General features: G+C 59.1%; 1 protein-coding gene across 1 annotated transcript in view; it reads left to right on the top strand.

Annotated features, from left to right (window-relative positions):
* Positions 1-19,253, top strand: part of RGMA (repulsive guidance molecule BMP co-receptor a) — a 45,416-nt gene extending 26,163 nt beyond the window's left edge. Inside the window, exons 3-4 of the mRNA XM_058736698.1 lie at positions 9,706-10,220; positions 18,477-19,253. Coding sequence (XP_058592681.1) covers positions 9,706-10,220; positions 18,477-19,199 — 1,238 coding nt within the window. The 3' untranslated portion in view covers positions 19,200-19,253. The remainder of the gene's footprint in view (positions 1-9,705; positions 10,221-18,476) is intronic.
* Positions 19,254-19,974: the final 721 nt, after the last annotated feature.

The raw sequence follows: 19,974 nt of genomic DNA, 5'->3' as shown, positions 1-19,974 counted from the left end.
AACCAAAGCTGATGTAGGACTCAGACTCACAAACTGCAAGATCATGCCCTGAGCGGAAGTCGGACACTCGATTGACCCACCGAGCCACCCAGCTGCCCAGCTTTAGGCATCTCTTAACTCAGGAAGACTCCAGAATACCGCCCAGGCCAGAGTTTGCCACATGTTGGCACTAGATCTGATCGCGTCCCCCTCCTTGATTCCCCCAAGTGGGTGGGGAGTGGCCAACTGTCCCCATGCTGAGTGCAGGCAGGCTGGCGCTCCTGGTTTGGTGCTGCCCTCCCCTCCTCCTTCAGGACCCCCTGTCACAGCTTGATGACAAGAGAGGGGAACCCCAGGGCCTCTGCTGTCCAGGATGGATGTGAGACAGGCCGTGGGGACAGGAACAGGAGGTCTCGGGCTTCAGTGCTGACCTTGGCACAGAGGTTGATCAGTGACTGCTCATTCTGCTTCTGCTTCTGCTCATTCTGTGCTCTGCCTGCTTCTACCCGGACTAAAGCCACCACCTCCTAAAATAGGATTGTGATCATGCCATGCACTTCCTGGAAATTATCGCGGGGCTCCCTACCATCAACTGCATCTAGTCTGAAATCCTTAGGCTGGTAGGTCAGGGTCCAGTCAGGACAACAAAACCGCATGGGGTATTTCCACGGAGGGACCTTAATGTAGGGGATTGTTGGACGTTTGTGGGAGCACCGGAAAGGCCACCGGGGACCACGGAGGAACACACACATTGGAGGAAGCGGCTTCGCTTGGGAGGCAAAAGGAAGAGAGAAGCTGGGGGCCGGGTCTCTAGAGGAGGGTACTTTGAAAGCACAGTGATGGAAACAGCCTGGGGACAGCGCCCCCTTGTGGTGGAGTCTAACAGAGCTGGGGGACGAGAGGAAAGGGGTTTGAAGTCCCTCCGGTTCCCCCCCCCCCCCCCCCCCCGCCACCTCCCCACAGCGGAGGAAAGCACTTTGGAGCTGAACGACATTGGCTACCAGCATGCAAGCAGCGTGTCTCCTCCAGCCAACCTCAGCTGTTTCGGAGGCCCCTGTGCTTCCACATCTCTGTCTCGCCTCAGCTGGCAAATCCCACTGGCCCTCCGAGACCTGGCTGAACTGCCCCTGGTCCCCTCTCGTGCCTCCACCCTTACATCTTCCTTGTGACTCAGTATTCAAATGCAACGTGTTGGCTTCGCATTCCAGAAGTTTGATAGCTGTCTCCTCCTGAGCAGAGAAACCACCTGTGGCTTGTTGCAGGAACAGCGTGAAGCCCAGGGTAGGGTCTAGAACTTCCAGCAAATAAATGACTCCAGGCAGGCAGGTGCCATGCCAGCCACAGAGTGGGACAGAACCAACTTGACCGTGGGGCGTGTGTTCAAAACGAGCCTTACCCCTTTAAGAGGAAGCAGGTTTCCCCCTTTCCTGGCTCACCCCGCTCCTCCTCCTGCACAGCAACTGAAACCTGATCTAATCCCTTTGCACGCGGGTAATTTATTGGTCTATTGGGCTTTTCTTGGTGGCAAATTGCATTGTCTTTATTCCTGGGTTCGGGCGGCGGAGCGGCTCACCGCATTCCTGAGACTCGCTTCTCAGGGCGATCCTTCACACCCCCTCGGTGCACAGTGAAATAAGTTTTATTGGGCTTCTTTGTTATGCAAACAGGGCGGTAATAATCAGGCTATTCTTCTGAAAGATTGGGCTTGATTAACAGTTCAAAGGAGGTCTCTGAAAGCAGCTAATGCCGCACTGGTGCATAAATATTTCCCTCCCGCCCGGGTAAGTGCAGCTGATACTCCGAGCTCCCAGCCCCCGTCTGTTTCTGAGAGGCACTGGGCCGCTAGTTAAAGGAAAGGAATTCAGTCGCGCAGGCTGTGAGGCTGTGAGGCTGTGATTTCTCCCACTGGCACGTCTCCGTGCACAAAGGAGGAGGTCCGGAGCCGACCCCCCCAACAAGTGAAATGTTACATATGTGGGGTGTCGGGACACGTGGAAGCCGCCAGCCTCCCCCGCAGACCTAGCAGAGCACTGGGTTGGGGGCTTTAAAAAGGCATCCAGTCGAGCGCCTGGGTAGCTCAGTCAGTTAAGCATCTGACTTCGACACACGTCATGATCTTGAGAAGCCAACATAGTTTGGTCACCAAGTGTTGAGTAGATAAAGTGATCTTGATTAAGTAGGTTGCACAAAGAGGCAAGGGATTCCAGCCCCAACTGCAGTTGGAGGCAGATGGGTCTGATGCTTGCCGGGGTGGCCGTTTGAGACCCAAGGGGCCACCCACCCTCTAGGCTTTGCCTACACCCCACCCTTAAAGCCAACACGCCCACCTCAGGGGAACTGGAGGGAGTTCAGGGGCTTCCTGTCATGAGTCCCAGCCAGCCACTGTCTTCGCCTCTGCATTCCCCTCGGTTTGTCCCCCACTAGCTCATCCTGAAGTTCTCAGTCTCCCGAGGCCTGGGTCAAACCCAGACAACGCAGATTGTGCTTCTAAGGAGCATAAAGTTCTTCTGTGTGGCACCTTTGCATTTCCCTGGGTGTCTGAGGTGGAGCCCCAGGTCCCAGAGGAGCCTTGCCCGAGGACTAGAGTGGCTAAGATAGAAATGAAATTCAGGAGAAATTCTTACTTCCCATCAGGTTCTTCCTCCCCTGGCTCTGTGCATATTGGCTGTCTTGGGTCCGTCCACCCAGGGGTAGCCAAAAGGTCCAGAAGGGTCCGCTCTGCCGCCTGCAGGAACCAGGCAGGGAAGGGGCAGCCAGGGCCTTCTCGTCACCCCAAAAGTGGCAAGGGGTGGCTCTCCCTGCAGAGCTGGCCTCCCCTTCTGCCTGTGTGAGTTGCAAACACACTTTCCTCTCCTTGCTTCCTTCCTTGGATGTTCAGAGCAGAAACAAGTCCAAGGTTTCCTGCCTGGAACGAAGTCTCCTGCTTTTTTCTTTTCTTTTTTTTTAAGATACGGTACATAAAAATCAGTCCCTCTGTGGTTTCTTTGGCAGGTGACACTGTGGCTACAAGCTTTTCCTTTTGATGCTGGGCCAGATTACATCCAGGTCTTTGACCTGGGGTGGCCTTCAGCCCGTGATTTAGTGGAGTGGATACGGGGCGGCAGGATGACTCCAGCGAGGGGTCAAGGGCCCCTCAGCTCGCCACCCGTGGGGACCGTCCAGCTCTGGCATGCCTAAAGCCCTTCTGTGACCCCCAGGAAATGACAGCTCATGCATGACCACTTGAGGCAGACAGGCCCAGGAGAGCTGGGTTACTGCCTGGAAAGAAGGCAGAGGGGCACGGGAGCCCCCGACCTTGGTCCCGGGCAGTCACTGACCCCCCAACCCTGAGCTATAGCTCCTCCATCTATGGTGGGAGGTACTTGGACTTGCCCTTAAACTATCAGGAAGGTGTGAAAGGCTGGCTCAGAGTCCCCCAAGGGTTTGGGGCAGCCAAGGAAACCCAGCAATTGGCAGGGGGATCATTTTGCATTAGGACTTGCTCCTGGTATCTCCATGCAGGCCTTTCTGCAGGGAAGGGTTGCCATCCACTTGGAGGGTGGTCACTGCCCTGGGAACAGACAGGTAGCGATGACTGTGTGTCAGGAACTGGGCGTGGTCAAAGAAAACACATCTTGCTTTTGGGGATTTCAGGACCTGGATCATTCTTGGCTGGTGTCCCAAGAAAGGTATGGCAAACGCACTTTGAAAAGCATAGAAGGAGGGGCGCCTGGGTGGTTCGGTCGTTTAAGCATCCAACTTTGGCTCAGGTCATGATCTCACAGTTTGTAGGTTCAAGCCCCGCATCCAGCTTTGTGCTGACAGCTCAGAGCCTGGAGCCTGCTTCAGATTCTGTCTCTCCCTCTCTCTCTGCCCCTTGCCTATTCACATATTCTCTCTCTCTCTCTCTCTCTCTCTCTCTCAGGTAAATAAACATTAAAAAAAAATTTTAAGAAAGAAAGAAAGGCATAGAAAGAGCCCCAAAGCCTGTGGCGGTGTGAGCCACATGTATGTGCGTCTATCAAATGAGGATAAAATTCCTGCCCGTTGATTCAGAATAGCAGTGAGGGCCTGGCCTTCAAGCAATTTGTAGTCTGCACAGGTTCAGGAAGTCCGGGCGTTATTACCATTATTTCTTTCTTGGAGGTGAGGCTCCGCCTGTGTGTCCACCCCTAGCTCGACCCACGGGTGCACCGCCCTTGCGCGCTCAACCCCCCGAAGGGCAGAACCTCCTCTTTATTGTCTTTGTGGCCTCACAGCAAATGGGCTCAGCCTGGTGTGTGTGTGTGTGTGTGTGTGTATGTGTGTGTGTGTGTCTGTGTCTGTGTGCGCGCGTGCGCGCAGGTACAGAAGGTGAAAGAGGGGGAAGCGGCTGGGGGGCTCTATCAGAGCACCTGGGAAGAGGGGGCTATTTAATGCCTCTAGGACTCAGTTTGCCTGTCTGTGGAATGGGGATAACAGATCGTCCTAGGGCTGTCATAGGTGAATGGAGGTACATGTACAATGCGTTGTACCTAGTAAGTGCTCAGTACACATTAGCTGTTAGGGAGACCTTAGCCTCCCCCACAAATTCTCATTTAACCAAAGTTAACACAAAGCTGCCTTCCACCAAGCTTCCTTCCAGTGTTCTCAGGGTTTGCTGCCGTCAGCTCCGCTGGTCCCTGAAGTGTATACTGATCGAGGCACTGATGCCTGTCGGCAGCACAGAGAGCAGCGCCGTGTGGCCCCTGGCCACACAGCCACTGAGCTGCACAACTGCACGACTCGACCACAATCATCTGCCCCCAGGGCACATCCCCTGAAGCCCTCCCCACCACTACTGCCTCCCAAAGCGAGGGCCCCCGTTTCCAACTCGGCAGTGCCCAGTGACACAAAATCTGTCACAGGCAGCTTGTTGACACTGACTTGACCCCGGTCTGGTCTCTGGATAGCGAAATTGCCAGGGCCTTCGTTTTTCTCACAGAACCCGAGGTCTGTGCGTTTGTTCATTAACAAGAGTAAAGGCGAACTTGTAGAAATTGTGCTTCGGGACCCAAAGTTTCTGATTGCGCCATCTCCCAGGAAATGGGTGGAAGAGGGATTGTGGGCGCCTTGGCAACAAGGGGGGAAGGGACTGTGGCAGGAGGAAGGGCCACACGTGGAGACTGGGTCACAGAGGCTGGCAGGACAGAGGGACGCCAGCAGGAGATGAGGGCTCGGTTCGTCTCTTCCTCCTGGATGCCCTCTCCACCTTCAAGAGCCAGGAGAGTCGTCCCAGCCTGGGTCACCCCTGCGACCACAGGTCCTTGTGAGGAGAAGGGACAATGGAATAGGTGAAGTGGAACCCACCTGATTTTTTGGCCCCTGGCCACGCGAACGTCTCCAGTGATCCTGGCTTCTGCAGGGGGGATGCCGGAGGGCCCAGGAAGGGGAGGAGAGATGGGGGGCAAGGCTTGCAGTTCTGGAGGCTGCAAGTCAGGGTGCCAGCGTGGTCGGGTTCTGGTGAGAGCTCTCTTCCTGGCTTGCAGACGGCCGCCTTCTCGCCGTGTCCTCACGTGACAGTGTGTGCCTGTGCCCCCGTGTCTCTTCCTAGAAGGACCCTAATCCCATCATGGGGGCTGCACCTCACGACCTCATCTGACCCTAATCATCCCCCAGAGGCCCATCACCCCCCATCCAACTGCCGTCACACTGGGGTTGGGGCTTCAGCGAAGGAATTTGGGGCAAACACATTCAGTCCACAGCACCCTCGCTGGTGAGAGGTGGTGAGCAAGGTGGCGGTGAAGCTATCCTGGGTGCCCCCCTTGGGAAGTGTGGTGGCCAGGGAGGGGTAGAGGGAGGGATGCTCCAGCCCCCTTCCTGTCCCTTTCCTGTCCCCACCTGTGACTTCTAACCTCTTACCTCACGGTGGGGCGGGGGCAGTGTTTATCTCCCTCTGGGACCTTTGTCAGGGCCACTGGGTCCCAGGCAGATTCCGTGCATCCTGTTTAACCCTCAGCAGCTCTCTAAGGCGGTTGCTAGCCCCGATTCACAGATAAGGACACAGAGATAGAGCCGATTTCCCACAACTACTGGCAGGGGACAGAGCGGGACTTTGAACCACTCTCCCTCCAGTGCCCACTGCCCACCACCCCATCTGGCCATTGTCACCCTCACACCTTTGCATTTCCATCCTAGTCCCGGGTGATAGCATCGGGAACATTCTGTAGATGGCTGAGAATTGGGATGGGCAGCACTTAGGGGGAGGGAGGGGTTGGAGGAGTCCCAGGTCACCTCTGTGTGGACCCTGCCTCAGATGGAAGGCCTAGCTCCTGGGTGCAAGGGCAGCCCAAGAGTGACCTCAGGGTCGCCCCCTGCGGGTGGTGGGCGGAGCTGGCTCTTCTGAGGCGGGGTGGCCCTGTTCCCCTGCGGCTCTGGGAGGGGGAGGGGAGCAGGTGAAGGAGCCCTGCGGAGTTTGAACTGAGAGGTGAAAGGCCTGGTCTCCAAGGGCTGGGGGCCTGGGGTCGTCCAGGGCTGCTTAGGGTTTGCTCCTTGGGAGAACTGTCTCTTCTCTTTGCCCCCCTCTGCACCCCCCCCCCACCCGAAGGAAATGCCCCATTCACACACTCCAGACTGGCTGGTCTCCAGCGGGGTTCCAGCTTGGCCCTTCAGTGACCGTTTGAAAAGAAAATGGCCCAACTCTAAAGAAGAGTGGCCTGCAGACCAGCAGCATGGGCCTCCCTTGGGCCCCTGACAGACACGTCGGGCCCGCGGAGGCCCTGCTGCCCCAGCCCAGGCCGTTGGGGTGCAAGGCGTCATCCCAGGAACGCTGCTCTGAACAGAGTAGTAAGGGCCACATCTGTGGTGACCCCAGAGCATGCAAGGGACCCCGTTTTGGGGCACCTCGGTAGGACTTCAGGCATGAACTCCAGACACACTGGAGAGCTCTGCAGCCGGGACCCTGCTCAGGGCCATTTTCAAGGCTGTGAAGATACCAGACTCTCATCACCCCTGGCGGGGGGAGGGGGGGTGGGTCCCCCATTTGTGGGGTTAGAGCCACCAGTGGCATCAGGAGTGAGACACCTTGCCTATCCCACATTGTCTGTGTGCAGGCTGGTCCTGCCCCCTGCCTTCCAGCCCCTGCCCAGCCTGTGGGCTGGACCCTGAGCTGTGGCCTCTGGGAACTGGGGGCAAGGCCACAGAGAGCCTGCGGACCACGGGCCTGCCAGCTGGTGGGGTCCTCGGGGAGAGGCTGAGGGTCGCTTTGCGGCAAAGCGTGCCCCTGCCCCACTCGGCGGCTGGCGGGGGCAGTCGTGAACGTGCTAACTTATGTGATGACTTTTGGAACTGCCCACTGCATGGGCTCTTAGGCCCAACAGGCCAGATTCAAGTCCTGCTTCAGCTTCTTCAGGGAGGCCTCGGGCCAGAGAAGCAGCCGTGCTGAGCCTGGCTTTGGCCTCAGGGGCTGCCGGGAGGGCTGGCTGGGGTGAGGCCCTGGCCCGAGACTGAGTAGCTGTGACTTCATTCTCTGCCGGACGTCCTGGGTCAGCTTCAGCAGGAGCTGAGGCCGGTGCAAGTTGTGCTCGGGCTGCAGTGGTCTGGTTGTAAAGGGGCTAGGGGTCTCCTCTCTCCGCTTTGGGCACGGTGAGGGCCGGAGGGGCGCCCACACCCGGCTGTGGGCCGGGCTCCCGAGGCTGGTGGGCAAGCGGTGGGCGTAGCCCAGGCGACTGCCACTCAGCAGCGGCCTGTGCCCCATTCAGACAGTTGTCTTTGATGCCATGTCTCCAGGATTCTGAGAAAGCAGCGTCTCGGGTCAGCACACTCGGAATGGGTGAGGCTGCCTGAGCGGGCGCTGCAGAGCCCCCCGCTCTTCCCCCCCCCCCCCCCACCACGAGGGGCTCCTCTACCTACCCTCAAGTAGGCCACCTTAGCATTTGGGGTAGGTTGGGTCTTGGGTGTCTTCTGTAGGTTGGCGAAATACGAAGACAGCAGGAGCGCCTGGGTGGCTCAGTCAGTTAAGCCTCCAACTTCGGCTCAAGTCATGATCTCCTTGTTCCTGAGTTCAAGCCCCACATGGGGCTCTGTGCTGACAGCTCGGAGCCTGGAGCCCGCTTCGGATTCTGTCTCCCTCTCTCTCTGCCCCTCTCCCACTGGTCCTCTGTCTCTCTCTCTCTCTCAAAAGTACATAAACATTAAGAAAAAACTTGGAAAAAAAAGAAATAGGAAGACAGCATGGCTGGAGACTCTTCCAGCTGCCTTTCAAAGGACATCTACCCCCAGGAGCAGGTTTCTGTGGGAGGGAGACCATGCAGGGTGGGGATGGGGTGGCTGTCTCACCCACAGCTTTTCCCGTGTTCCCCCAGGTGCCCTGTTATTAGCCAAGTCTGCTTAAGTCAGCACACTTCGTCAACTTGAAAGCTATTAAAATGGAAAATCCACGGCTCTTCTATTCTGTTGGTTTTATCTGTCCTCATACACGTTGAAGTAAATATGTGACTTCTCAAAAGAAAAAAAACGCCCACCCAGATTCCACCTGAAACAGCTGAATTGGCCGGCAGTGTGACAAACACAGGAGAAGTTAGGGGAGGGGCCCGAATTTCGGGACAAGCGCTGGCTGCCCGTACCCAGGTGTGTGACCTGGCCAGGTCAGCCTCAGCTCCAGGCAGGTGCCTATGGAGGTGGCAGATCTCCCAGAGATGGGCCATCCAGGTGCCCACGCACAGGGCAGCTGTTCAGGTGCCTCCCCCGCGTATTTCTGTCCCTGGTTTTATTTGCAACTTGATTTTGTAGGTCAGAAGCCAGCACCAGAGAAGCAGTTTTCCAAGGGTTCATGAGCCAGGCTAGTGGCCTGGGCAGGACTGGCTGAAGCAACAGCCCCGTTCTCCTGCTGATCGCTCCAGCCCTGGGCTGCAGCTGCCCCCTCCCCACCCCCCCACCTCCGCTGGTCCACCAGCCCCTTTCACTGCTAGAGGCTGCATAGAATGTTCTCTCCTGCTGCTGGGCTGCATGCCTGGCCACTGAAGTCACTACAGACTGTGCAAAGGAATCTGGGAGGCCGGGAAAGGGCAGGTTCTACGTGTCCAGGTACAAGATGCAGGTGTGTCAAAGCCCCAGTTTTTCAGGCGCGGTCTTTTGTAGCTAATTATCACTAAGGTCTCAAAGCTTGTCAGTGACTTTTTTAAAAACACAACTTAAGGCAGATCCAAGGTTATTACTGTCGGTTGCTTCCCAGCGTCCCCTCCCGAGCAGGATAAAGGAGGGATGGAACTGTGGCGACCAACAGGGAAGCTACTCTTGCTTTGCAGACAGGGTGACGGTAACCGGGTCTTCTGTGACCAAAGCTCACCGTCAACTAGCCAACATTCATGGAGCTTCTGATCTACGTCAGTGCGGTCCTTAGTGCCGTAACACTCTGAGCAGCCTCATAAGGTACATGCTACCATCATCCCGTTTTCTACAGAAGCATAATGAGGCACAGAGACGTCCAGTGATTTGTCCAAGGTCACACAGTAGCAGAGGCCAGGCCACATACTGAATAGTGGGGCTTAATTCCCAGCCAAATTTCTGTTGCTTTTGCCAAAATGCTTGCGGATCGCTGTGAAAGCATCAGCAGATGTCCAAGGCGGCAGGGTGGGGGTCTCTTTGCCTTCTGCGTGCAAACGTGCAGCGTAGGTGGCGCCCCCTGGGAAGGGATGTCCTTGTGCGTGCGCCTGCGGCGCTGGCCCCCAGGGGTGAGGGGGCAGAGCTCACCCAGGGATCTTGACGGCGTGTCCCTCCCTTTCCCCACAGCCACGTCCGCGTGCAAGATCCTCAAGTGCAACTCTGAGTTCTGGAGCGCCACGGCGGGCAGCCACTCCCCCACCTCGGACGACGCCCCCGAGTTCTGCGCGGCCCTGCGCACCTACGCCCTGTGCACGCGGCGCACGGCCCGCACCTGCCGGGGCGACCTGGCCTACCACTCGGCCGTCCATGGCATAGAGGACCTCATGAGCCAGTACAACTGCTCCAAGGATGGCCCCACGTCGCAGCCGCGCCTGCGCACCCTCCCGCCGCCGGGCGACAGCCAGGAGCGCTCCGACAGCCCCGAGATCTGCCACTACGAGAAGAGCTTCCACAAGCATGCGGCGGCCCCCAACTACACGCACTGCGGCCTCTTCGGGGACCCGCACCTCAGGACTTTCACTGACCGCTTCCAGACCTGCAAGGTGCAGGGCGCCTGGCCTCTCATCGACAACAATTACCTGAACGTACAGGTCACCAACACGCCCGTGCTGCCCGGCTCGGCCGCCACCGCCACCAGCAAGGTAAGCTGAGGCTGACGCGTGGGCATCCCTGCTGTGACCAGGGCCCAGACCAGACACCTCCTGCAACCTCCCAGTGTTCTTATTTTCAGTAAATGGGCTGAAGACTTAGGAATGTCCAGAGAATCTTTGTCCTGAGATAAACCAACCAGGAACCCCCTCTTCATGCTGCCTGGAGTCTGGTATTTCTCAAACTGCTGGATACTGCCCACCAGGGGTTTGTGACATCAGTTTTCTGGGGTCAGGAACCAGCATACAAATGTCACCTTTTTTTTTTTTTTTAATGGAGCAGGGTAGAACAAGATGGCATAACCCAACACCAATAGAAAAGGCAGGTTGTGAATGCATTGTACGTGGTAAGGGGACACGTTTCAGGAAGCTCAGTATGTGTGCATGCATGTATGCATATCAGTGCAAATGCTGGGTCCGGCTGTTAACGTGGATTTCTTACTGGGGTTATTATCCACAACTTTTATTTATTTGTTTACTTATTTTTGAGAGAGAGAGACAGAGCGTGAACAGGGGAGGGGCAGAGAGAGAGGGAGAGACAGAATCCGAAGCAGGCCCTGGGCTCCGAGCTGTCAGCACAGAGCCCGACGCGGGGCTCGAACCCACAAAGCATGAGATCATGACCTGAGCCGAAGCAGGTGGCGCCCCCATCCACTCTGCCACTTGTCCACAAATTTTAGAAACACTCACCAGAGTACTCAGTTTCGGACTTTTGGGATATTCCTTTCTTGCCCCCAGACTGTATGGTGGTAGAATTCCAGTATTAAAACCCAATGAAAGAGGAGCCTCTCTACAGGTATGTTTCCATCATCACTCTCAAGGAGGGCGAACTCCTGTCCGCCCTGGACAAGTGTCCCCGACCAGCCCCTGGAGGTGACGGTCCTGCCCGGGGCGTCTCACGTGGCTGCACTGTTGCAGCGTGAACAGATTTTAGAAGATGGTGATTCTGGCCCCACCCCCACCCCCTCCAGGCCTGTGTGACACCAGATCTCTGGGTTGGGTCAGGCACGTGTTCTTTTTTTAAAGCCCCCAGTGTTGGCTCGTGGAGCAGGTGAGGGACGCCGGGTTGGGGGCCAGGGCTATAGGACGCTGATGGGGTCAGCAGGGCCGTGGGGTACCGTCCTGCCCTCCCTTTGCCCCACGCCTATATGGAGAGGCCGCAGCCCCAGAGCAGAGAGGGCGGTCGTGTCTGGGAACAGGGGGAGGTGGAACAGGTGAGGACGGAGAAGCAGCTCACAGAGCACCCCAGGGGCCACCCACACAGCTTTCCTCTCCTCCTTCGGGCCAGCCCCCAAATGGGATGTGCCTCTCCACCCAGAGTGCAGTCGGCTGGGAACAGCGAGCTAGCGTTGACCTGGGCCGGGTCAACTAGCTAGCCCGACCCTGGGCTCTAGAAGTCGGCCACATTCTCGTTGCCATCAGAGGTGTTTCCGAACCATCTGGAGCCCCAGAGGCCGCTGACAGCCGGTTGTCTTCTGACCCAAGGAGGCCTCAGTATCTGGGTGGCAAGACTCAAGTCCTGCTCACAGGGCCACAGCCAGAAGCAGCCACGAATGTGGCCTGTGGCCCAGGCCTTTGGCTATCCCCATCCTCCACAAACCCTCCCTCCCCTCCCCACTTCCAATAGAGTCTCCTGTGGCCTCCTTCTGAGACTGGGCCAGGGGGCACAGCCTCAAGGCCAGGAGGCTGGTGGGCTCTGGGAGCCCAGGGGATGGGGATACGTGTGCCTCCTCAGGGCCTGGCCCACCGCAGCCCCCAGGGCTTTCCGGGTTGGCAGTGAGTCTGTTTTCCTAGGAAGAGCACGTTGCAAGGCGGCACGTTGGGCAATGCCAGGCTGGTCCACAAGGGCGTTTCTGTTCCTTCCTGTCCCTCCACGCCCAAGAGGAGGACAGTGAGGTGACCTGGCAGCCAGGAAAATTCCCGCCATCTCCCCCTGCTCCGGTGGCCCTTGCTGCCTCCAGAGGGTCTCTTCCCCGGGCCCATCTGCAGGGGCGGCAACAAGTGGGTCTTTGCCCCGTGGCTGCCCTAGCAGGGTCCTGGCACCAGGCCGTGAAGCCTAGTGGGCGGCAGGGTTGTGGCCAGCGCCCTCTCCACCCTGTCCGCCCTCTCAGCCCTCCACGGACAGCAGGGCCCACGTCAAGGACCCAGCCGCCTTCCCTGCGGCCCCTGCACCTACCCACCTCCCTCCTTCCCTAGAGCCAAGATAAACGAACGCCAGGAGCCTGAGGCTGCAGCTTCTAAATCCAGCAGCAAACATCCCGCGGGAGGGGACCTCGCCTCCCTGTCCCGTCCTGGCAGGGCCACACAGGGGAGTCTGAGGGTGTGAGAGCGACGCGGGCCATGGAAGCCCCGCCCCTCCTAACCCAGGGCGGTGTGAGCACCAAATGTGATAACAGAGCCAAGCACAGACCTGGGAAGAATCGTGGGAGGAATCGTGGGCCTCTGCTCCCCACCGCCCCGTGGGGGTGGGGGAGGGGGGCGTGACAGGCTGGAGCGAGAGCCTTTAGGCCACTTCCCGTTGGGTCGTACAGGCTGGGGTGACGTGCCTGGGCTTAGAACCCCTGGATGCCACCCCCCGTTATTCACTGGCACACGCTGGGACCCCGAGCCCAGCGATGCTGTTCCCAGACCAAGTGGATCAGTCGCCCATTCGTTCTTGTGTGCTATCTATTCAGACGCCCGCCGTGCTCCAGAGGCCCGCTGGGCCCTGTGGCCGGGAGAGGTGCCCGGACAGGGATGGGAGCACCTCTTGCCCTGTCCGGGCATGGAAGTTCTAGAAAGTAGGGAGCTCTGCAGCACAGCTCGACCGACCCAGCCCCCTTCTGCTGTGACCTGGGGTCACCTCGGTCATCCGGCAGGCTGAGAGCCCAGCCACCTTCTGTTACGCCCTCATCAGCCAGGAGGCAGCAGGAGGCCCGGCCGGACACCCGGCTGTGACGGGCTCAGTCTGTCTCAGGCCTCGGGGCACAGGGTACCCGGCTGAGAAACATCGGTGGCCGGTTTCCAGCGCCCTGGGCCTGCCCGCGCCTGTTTTTTTAGGTCTGCACCACGCAGGTGTGTTGGTTTTGTTCATTCATTGATTCGGCAAACGTTGACGAAACACCCCTTTTGCGGCAGCCTCGGTGCTAGGTGCCTCCTCCCCTCCTGGCACCTCCCAGGCCGAGGATGGAGAACAAAGCTGGCCGAGGGGTGCCTGAGGTGGGTGCAGGATGCCGACGCCCTTGGGTGCCCCCGGCTCTGCCCAGAGCACCGGGCGGGGCCTCCTCCACGTCCTTCTGCGGAGCCTGGCATGGAGGGACGGGAGCAGAACCCTGGAGGAGAGATAGGAGGGCAGCCTGGAACCTCAGGGGAGGCAGTGGAAGCCAAGAGGCTGTTATCTCTGAGGGGCCTTCGTGCCTCCCCACGAGAGCCTTCTGCTTGTCTCTTCTGCCCACTTGAACCCGCTGTTCTCGGCCCGCCCCTCACCCAGAGGGCCTTGGCTCGTTTCCTGTGATACAAGCATCATCCAGCCCGGCCCCATGTTCTCATAGGTGATCAAGATGTAGGGTTTTCTAGCCCAAGCCGACATTTTAGCCAGCTTCCCGCCCCCACTTCCCCCGGCTTCCTTCTGTGCCCAGCCCCCAGCTTCACTGTGCTGGTAGCACCCCATTGCACAGATGTGAAAACTGAGGCTCAGGGAGGAGAGGACCTGGGGTCTCTGCTCTGCCCTCCCCCTCCCCTCTAGAACTTACCATGTGTCCCACTGCCCCACTCATCTATTTGATGTGTCACCCCTAGAGTGTGAGCTCCTTGAGGACAGGGGTCTTGGACTTTTCGGCCCCCTCATGTGGATACAGCTCCCAGTGCCGGGCCTGGTGGGGGGGGGGCTCAGACCCCTCTGGGCAGGGGGGCAGCAAAGACAGGAGTGGCAGCCGCACCCGTGGCCATGCTGGCAGCGAGCCGCCCGGCTTTCGACAGGCCCCTTCATGCTGTTACTTGTGGTTGAGTCCCTGGCACTGGTACCAAGAAGAGTCTAGCAGCCTGTCAGCCTTCCAGGAGTCTGTCTCCACGAGAGATGACGGTCAGAGGGAAACCAGCCTTTCCTGTTCCAGGAGGCTGATGGCACTTGGAAAGCAGCAGCACCCCCTCTCCCCACCCCCCCCAGCACACCAGGCAGGGACACCGGAGCCCCTCTCGTCCCTCACCCCCTTCCCAATGGCAGGACCACCCACTGTCCAGACCACCCTGGCTGCACCTCCCGGCCCCCCACAGGCAGCCTCCACATCAGGGTGGGAGCCTCGGGATGGAGAGAAGGAAACAGCAGGAGGTAGAGGCAGGAGGTGGAACTGTGAGGTCGCCCTTTTGGTAGGCCAGCGATGGCAGATGGCAGTGGCCGAGGCCCCCCCCCCCCCCCCCCCGGGGCTCAGAGAGTAGGGCTCAAAGCAGGATGGAGAAGCCGTGGCCACTTTTGACATCCCACAGCAAACCAGAAGTGCGCTGCTTCCCGGGACCAGGCGGTGACCTCAGAGGGAGGGTTGGGGAACTGGGGGCCAGTGCCCGATGGGCTGTGCACAGCCGGGCCTCTGGTGCGGCGCTCCATAGACTCTGGCCAGGTCCCCGGCCTCCAGCCTGGGAGCACCAGCCCCTCCTCGTGTCCCGTGTGGACGGCAGAATGTGCCCCCCTCCGTCCTGACCGTTCCCCGGGCCCCACAGGCACAACACACAACACCGAGGGCCCCAAGACTGCCGGGGACCCGCGAGAAAGCTTTCATTTGTTTTAAAGTTGGAAGGAAAAAATCAGCATAAGCCAACGGAGACTGTCTTGGCCTGGATCCCAATGCAGTCACAAAATGTAGTTTTAATATTTTGGAGGGAGGAAGGGGCCCACAAAGGCCCAAGAGCCTGGAGCCCCCAAAAGTGCAACTGTCCATCTCTCCTCCTCACCTTTCTGAGTACTGGGGTGACCAGGGGGAGTTTCTCTCTGAAGGCCCAGGCCCTCCTGCTCTCCCAGCCTGGTCACCCCTACGCTTTACAGTGTGGGGGCGCCCACGGAGCAGCGATGAGACAGCCCTGGACACCTCCAGCTGGGCCCTGGCTACCGTGTCGGTTTGCCCGGCCTAGAACTTTCTGTGGCCCCCTGGGCCACCCCGTCCAGTCCTTCGTCTGTTCCCCTAGCTCTGCTCCCGAGGCCCCAGGCTGATGGCTCTCGGCCGCGTCCCCCTCAGCCTCCTGTCTGTGCCCCAGGGCCACGCCCGCACCCCCGGAATTGCAGCCGCACCGTCTGGCCTGGGGCCGGCTCCAGACCCCACCCTCAGCCCTGGCCTTTCCCGCCCCTCAGCCTGAGCTGAGGTCCTTCACAGCTGTCCTGCCTCCCCCTGCCGGTAGGACCTGCTTGCAGTTTCTAACGTGCCTGGGCCTCGCCCTTGTCATACACCCACTGTTTGACCAGAAACTCCCGTAGCGCTTCACAGCGTCACCCACCCTCTACCCCGAGGACCCCCCAGGCAGTCATCCGCTGCCACGTCGACCAGGGTGCCAGGCACAGAATTCAGCCACAGCCAGGGTGTCCGTGTTGTCAGCAGCGGCCTGCCTCTTACCAGGGCCCCCTGGACCTGCGGCCCCTCTGAGGTGTGTTACCCCCTCAGCTGGCGAGGAGGGTGGCTCCTGGGGGGCAGGAGGTTGGGGCTTGGTGGCTGGGGCGGGGAGAAGGGAGGGACAAGTTCTAGGAATAGTGGCCAGGGGGAGGGCAGGGATTAGGGGTGGGGGTAAGCAGGGAGCCCCAAAAGGCCTTGGGTGCCATCTTGCCCCATGACCCCACCTGCCTCCCTGGGTTTGGTCTGGAGTCCGGGTTCCAGCTGCCCTTGGCTCAGGGGGCAGTGGCCTTAGAGGCACCCGGAGCCACCAGTGGTTAAAAGCTGGCACCTGGGAACAGGAATGAAGGAGGGGTGGTGGTTGCTCTCCCAGATTTGACTCATGTCTCCAGCCCGTGCCGTCTTCCCGGTTGGGATCATGCAGGAAGGAGCAGGGAAGGGAGCACCTCACCCAGGACAACGCGGGGAAAGCACTCACTCCCTCGTCCCGTTTGTCTCTCCTCCTTCTCCCAGGCCTCCCACCCCGCGGGCTTGTGGCTGAAAAGAGCACAGGGGCTGGAAACCAAGAGACTAAACCCAGCTCTGCCTTTTGCTGCCTGTGTGAGCCATTGTACCTCTCTGAGCCTGAATTTCCCGCACCGTAAATGGGAGGTCCTGTCCTTGTCCCTGGCAGTGACACACAGGGCTAGAAGCAAAACACACAGGGCCCGGCACGGCAGATGCAGCCAGCGGCAGTGCCCATGTCTGTGGTTCCCAGGAGGACAGTTACTGGTGGAGCCACCCAGCCACCCAGCCGCCTGCTTCTCCCCCAGCAGCTCAGCCCAGCCCCTCACCCCCAGCTGCGGGCGCCAGCAGAAATGGGCCTTCCTGCTCCGGCCCTGGCCAGGGCTGCATGCTCAGCATGGAACCCCACCCCTGTCTTCCTTCCTCCACGTCCTCCTGCTCACCTCCAAGGCCCAGCTAGGTGGCCCTCAGGGCAGGCCCTGCCACAGCAGCCTCTGCTGGCCTCTGCCTGCTCATTCTTTCTCTGTTATGTTCAACCAGTGGCTCACAGTCCTCTCGAAGGAATTTGGCTGCAGGTCCGCCGGCGGCTTGAAAGATTGTGCTAGATGATTGTGGACCGTATTCGTTTCCTACGGCTGCTGTAACGAATACCACAAACTCAGTGTTTCAAACAAGCAGAGATTTATCTCTCGTAGCTCTGGAGGCGAGAAACCTGAAATGAGTCTTTCAGGGCTAACACGAGGGTGTTAGGAGGGCCAGTCCTTCTAGAGGCTCCCAGGAGAATCTGTTCAGTGCCTCTTCCAGCCTCCGGTGGCTGCCGGCACCCCTGGGCTGTGGTCACATCCCTCCCGTCTCCGCCTCCGTGGAGAGAGCCCTCGCCTTTTCTGTGGTCAGATCTCCCCCTGCCTCCCTCTTAGGAGGATACGTGTGATTATATTTAGGGCCCACCCAGATAATCCAGGATGACCTCTCCATCTCAGTATCCTTAACATAATCACATCTGCAAAGTCCCTTTTGCATATAAGGTAACATTCACAGTTGCGGGGATTAGGGCCTGATATCCTGAGGGTCATTACTCAGCCTACTATAGTAGATAATGAACTTTTATTTTTAATTAGCTATGCTTTTCTTTTTATGGTTCACCTCTCTATGTAGTAAATGATCTGGTGTCCTATTTAGGGTAGCGATCTAAAGTTCCCCTTCTAAGTCAGTTGTTTTGTTTTGTTTTGTTTTGTTTTTTTAAAGTAAAACAAGTGTGGGGTTTTTTTTACTTCGTTTTTAATTTTAATTTTTTTAATGTTTATTTTTGAAAGAGAGGGACAGAGTATGAGTCGGGGGTCGGGGGGGCAGAGAGAGAGGGAGACACAGAATCCGAAGCAGGCTCCAGGCTCCGAGCTGTCAGCACAGAGCCCGATGTGGGGCTCAAACTCACAAACTGTAAGATCATGACCTGAGCCGAAGTCGGATGCTTAACCGACTGAGCCACCCAGGCACCCCAAAGTTTTTCAGTTTTATTCCAGTATAGTTAACATACAGTGTTATATTCGTTTCAGCTGTACAATGTAGTGATTCAAGAATTCTATAATCAATGCTCATCATGATAAGCATATTCTTTTTAAGTTTTTTTTTTTTTAATTTTTTAAGTTCACTTATTTTGAGAGAGAGAGAGAGAGAGAGAGAGAGAGAGAGAATCCCAAGCAGGCACCACACCATCAGCACAGAGCCCAACGTGGGGCTTGAACCCACCAACCATGAGACTGTGACCTGAGCCAAAACCAAGAGTTGCGCGTTTAACCGACTAAGCCACCCAGATGCCCTATTAAGTGTCCTCTTAATCCCCATCACCTATTTCCCCCATCCCCCCACCCACCTCCCCTCTAGTAACCATCAGTTTGCTCTCTAGTAAGACTCTGTTTCTTGGTTTCCCTCTCTCCTTTTGTCCCCCCTTTGTCTTACAGTAAAACTAGTCATTTTAAGGAAAAGTACTAAGTGCATAATAATGCAGGTGGCACCGAAAGGTGACCAAAATGGGGAATTGGGGCATCTTGGGGGCTCCTCCTGTCCCCAGCATCGCCAGCATGGGGCTGGGCCTTCCCCTCTGACCCCCCCGCCGCCACCATCTCAGCACCGCCTAACCCCCTCTCTCCACCCCTTTCCTGCCCCCCCTCCCCCCCAGCTCACCATCATCTTCAAGAACTTCCAGGAGTGCGTGGACCAGAAGGTGTACCAGGCCGAGATGGACGAGCTCCCGGCCGCCTTCGCCGACGGCTCCAAGAACGGTGGGGACAAGCACGGAGCCAACAGCCTGAAGATCACGGAGAAGGTGTCGGGCCAGCACGTGGAGATCCAGGCCAAGTACATCGGCACCACCATCGTGGTCCGCCAGGTGGGCCGATACCTGACTTTCGCCGTCCGCATGCCGGAGGAGGTGGTCAACGCCGTGGAGGACCGGGACAGCCAGGGCCTCTACCTCTGCCTGCGCGGCTGCCCCCTCAACCAGCAGATCGACTTCCAGGCCTTCCGCGCCAACGCCGAGGGCCCCGGCACCCGCAGGCCGGCCGCCGCCAGCCCCGCGCCCGCGGCCCCCGACACCTTCCCGTACGAGACGGCCGTGGCCAAGTGCAAGGAGAAGCTGCCCGTGGAGGACCTCTACTACCAGGCCTGCGTCTTCGACCTGCTCACCACGGGCGACGTGAACTTCACGCTGGCCGCCTACTACGCCCTGGAGGACGTCAAGATGCTGCACTCCAACAAAGACAGGCTTCACCTGTACGAGAGGACTCGGGAGCCGCCGGGCCGGGCCGCCGCGGTGGGGATGCCCCCCGCCCCCCGGTCGCTCCTGGGCAGCCTCCTGCTCCTCACGCTGCTCCCCGCCGTCCTGGAGGCTGTCGCCGCGTAGGGCAGAGAGGCGGGCACTGCCTGTCCCTGAGCCGGGGGGGGGGGGGGGGGGGGGGGGATGGGGGGAGCGGCTGCAGGGAGACCGGGGCCATCGGGGGGAGGGAGGGCATCCTCCCCCGGGGGGGGGGGGGGGGTCAGGAGCCGAGGCGGCCGCTGGCCAGTGGACTGTGGACGGTTACCTCACAGCTGCCCTGGGCCGTCTGCCGGCAAGGGCTGGGGCAGGGGGGCGGCCTCCCCCCCCAACTCTGCCCCCAACATGTCATTGTCGTCGGCGGGGAGGCCGCGAGAGGTTGTGGTGACCGGTGCTGTGATGTTTGTGACAATAGAGCTGTGTGAGAGGGGGAGCCGCTCCCCTCCACCGCCCCGCAGTGTGAATGTGCAAAACAGAGCCCCTCGGGCCGAAGCCCCCCACCCCGCCCCGCCCCGCCAGAGACACTGGGATTGATCAGAGTCGAGCTCCTCCGCCCCCCCCACCCCGCAATGCACTGAAACAGGCCCAGCCGACTGCTGCCCACGCCCGCCACACGCACACACACACACACACACACACACGAGCACACTCGCGCACACTAAGCTGAGGGGCTGAGGCATCTGAGAGGCTGGACTCCCTCCCCAGGCAGGGCCTCCTTTCCCCCTGGGCCTTAGGACGACCCCCCGGGAATCGTGACCCTTTGACTGAGAGGTTGTGCCCGCCTGGTGCCATCCTGCCCGCCCGTGGCCTCCCTGTGAGCCGAGGAGACCGTGTGCAGTGTGGCCGCTGTGCCCCTGCTTTGGTT

Source organism: Neofelis nebulosa, chromosome 7 (assembly GCF_028018385.1).
Source record: "Neofelis nebulosa isolate mNeoNeb1 chromosome 7, mNeoNeb1.pri, whole genome shotgun sequence".
Taxonomy (NCBI): domain Eukaryota; kingdom Metazoa; phylum Chordata; class Mammalia; order Carnivora; family Felidae; genus Neofelis; species Neofelis nebulosa.
The sequence above is the reverse complement of the archived record's forward strand: the minus strand, read 5'-3'. Positions and strand labels throughout refer to the sequence as shown.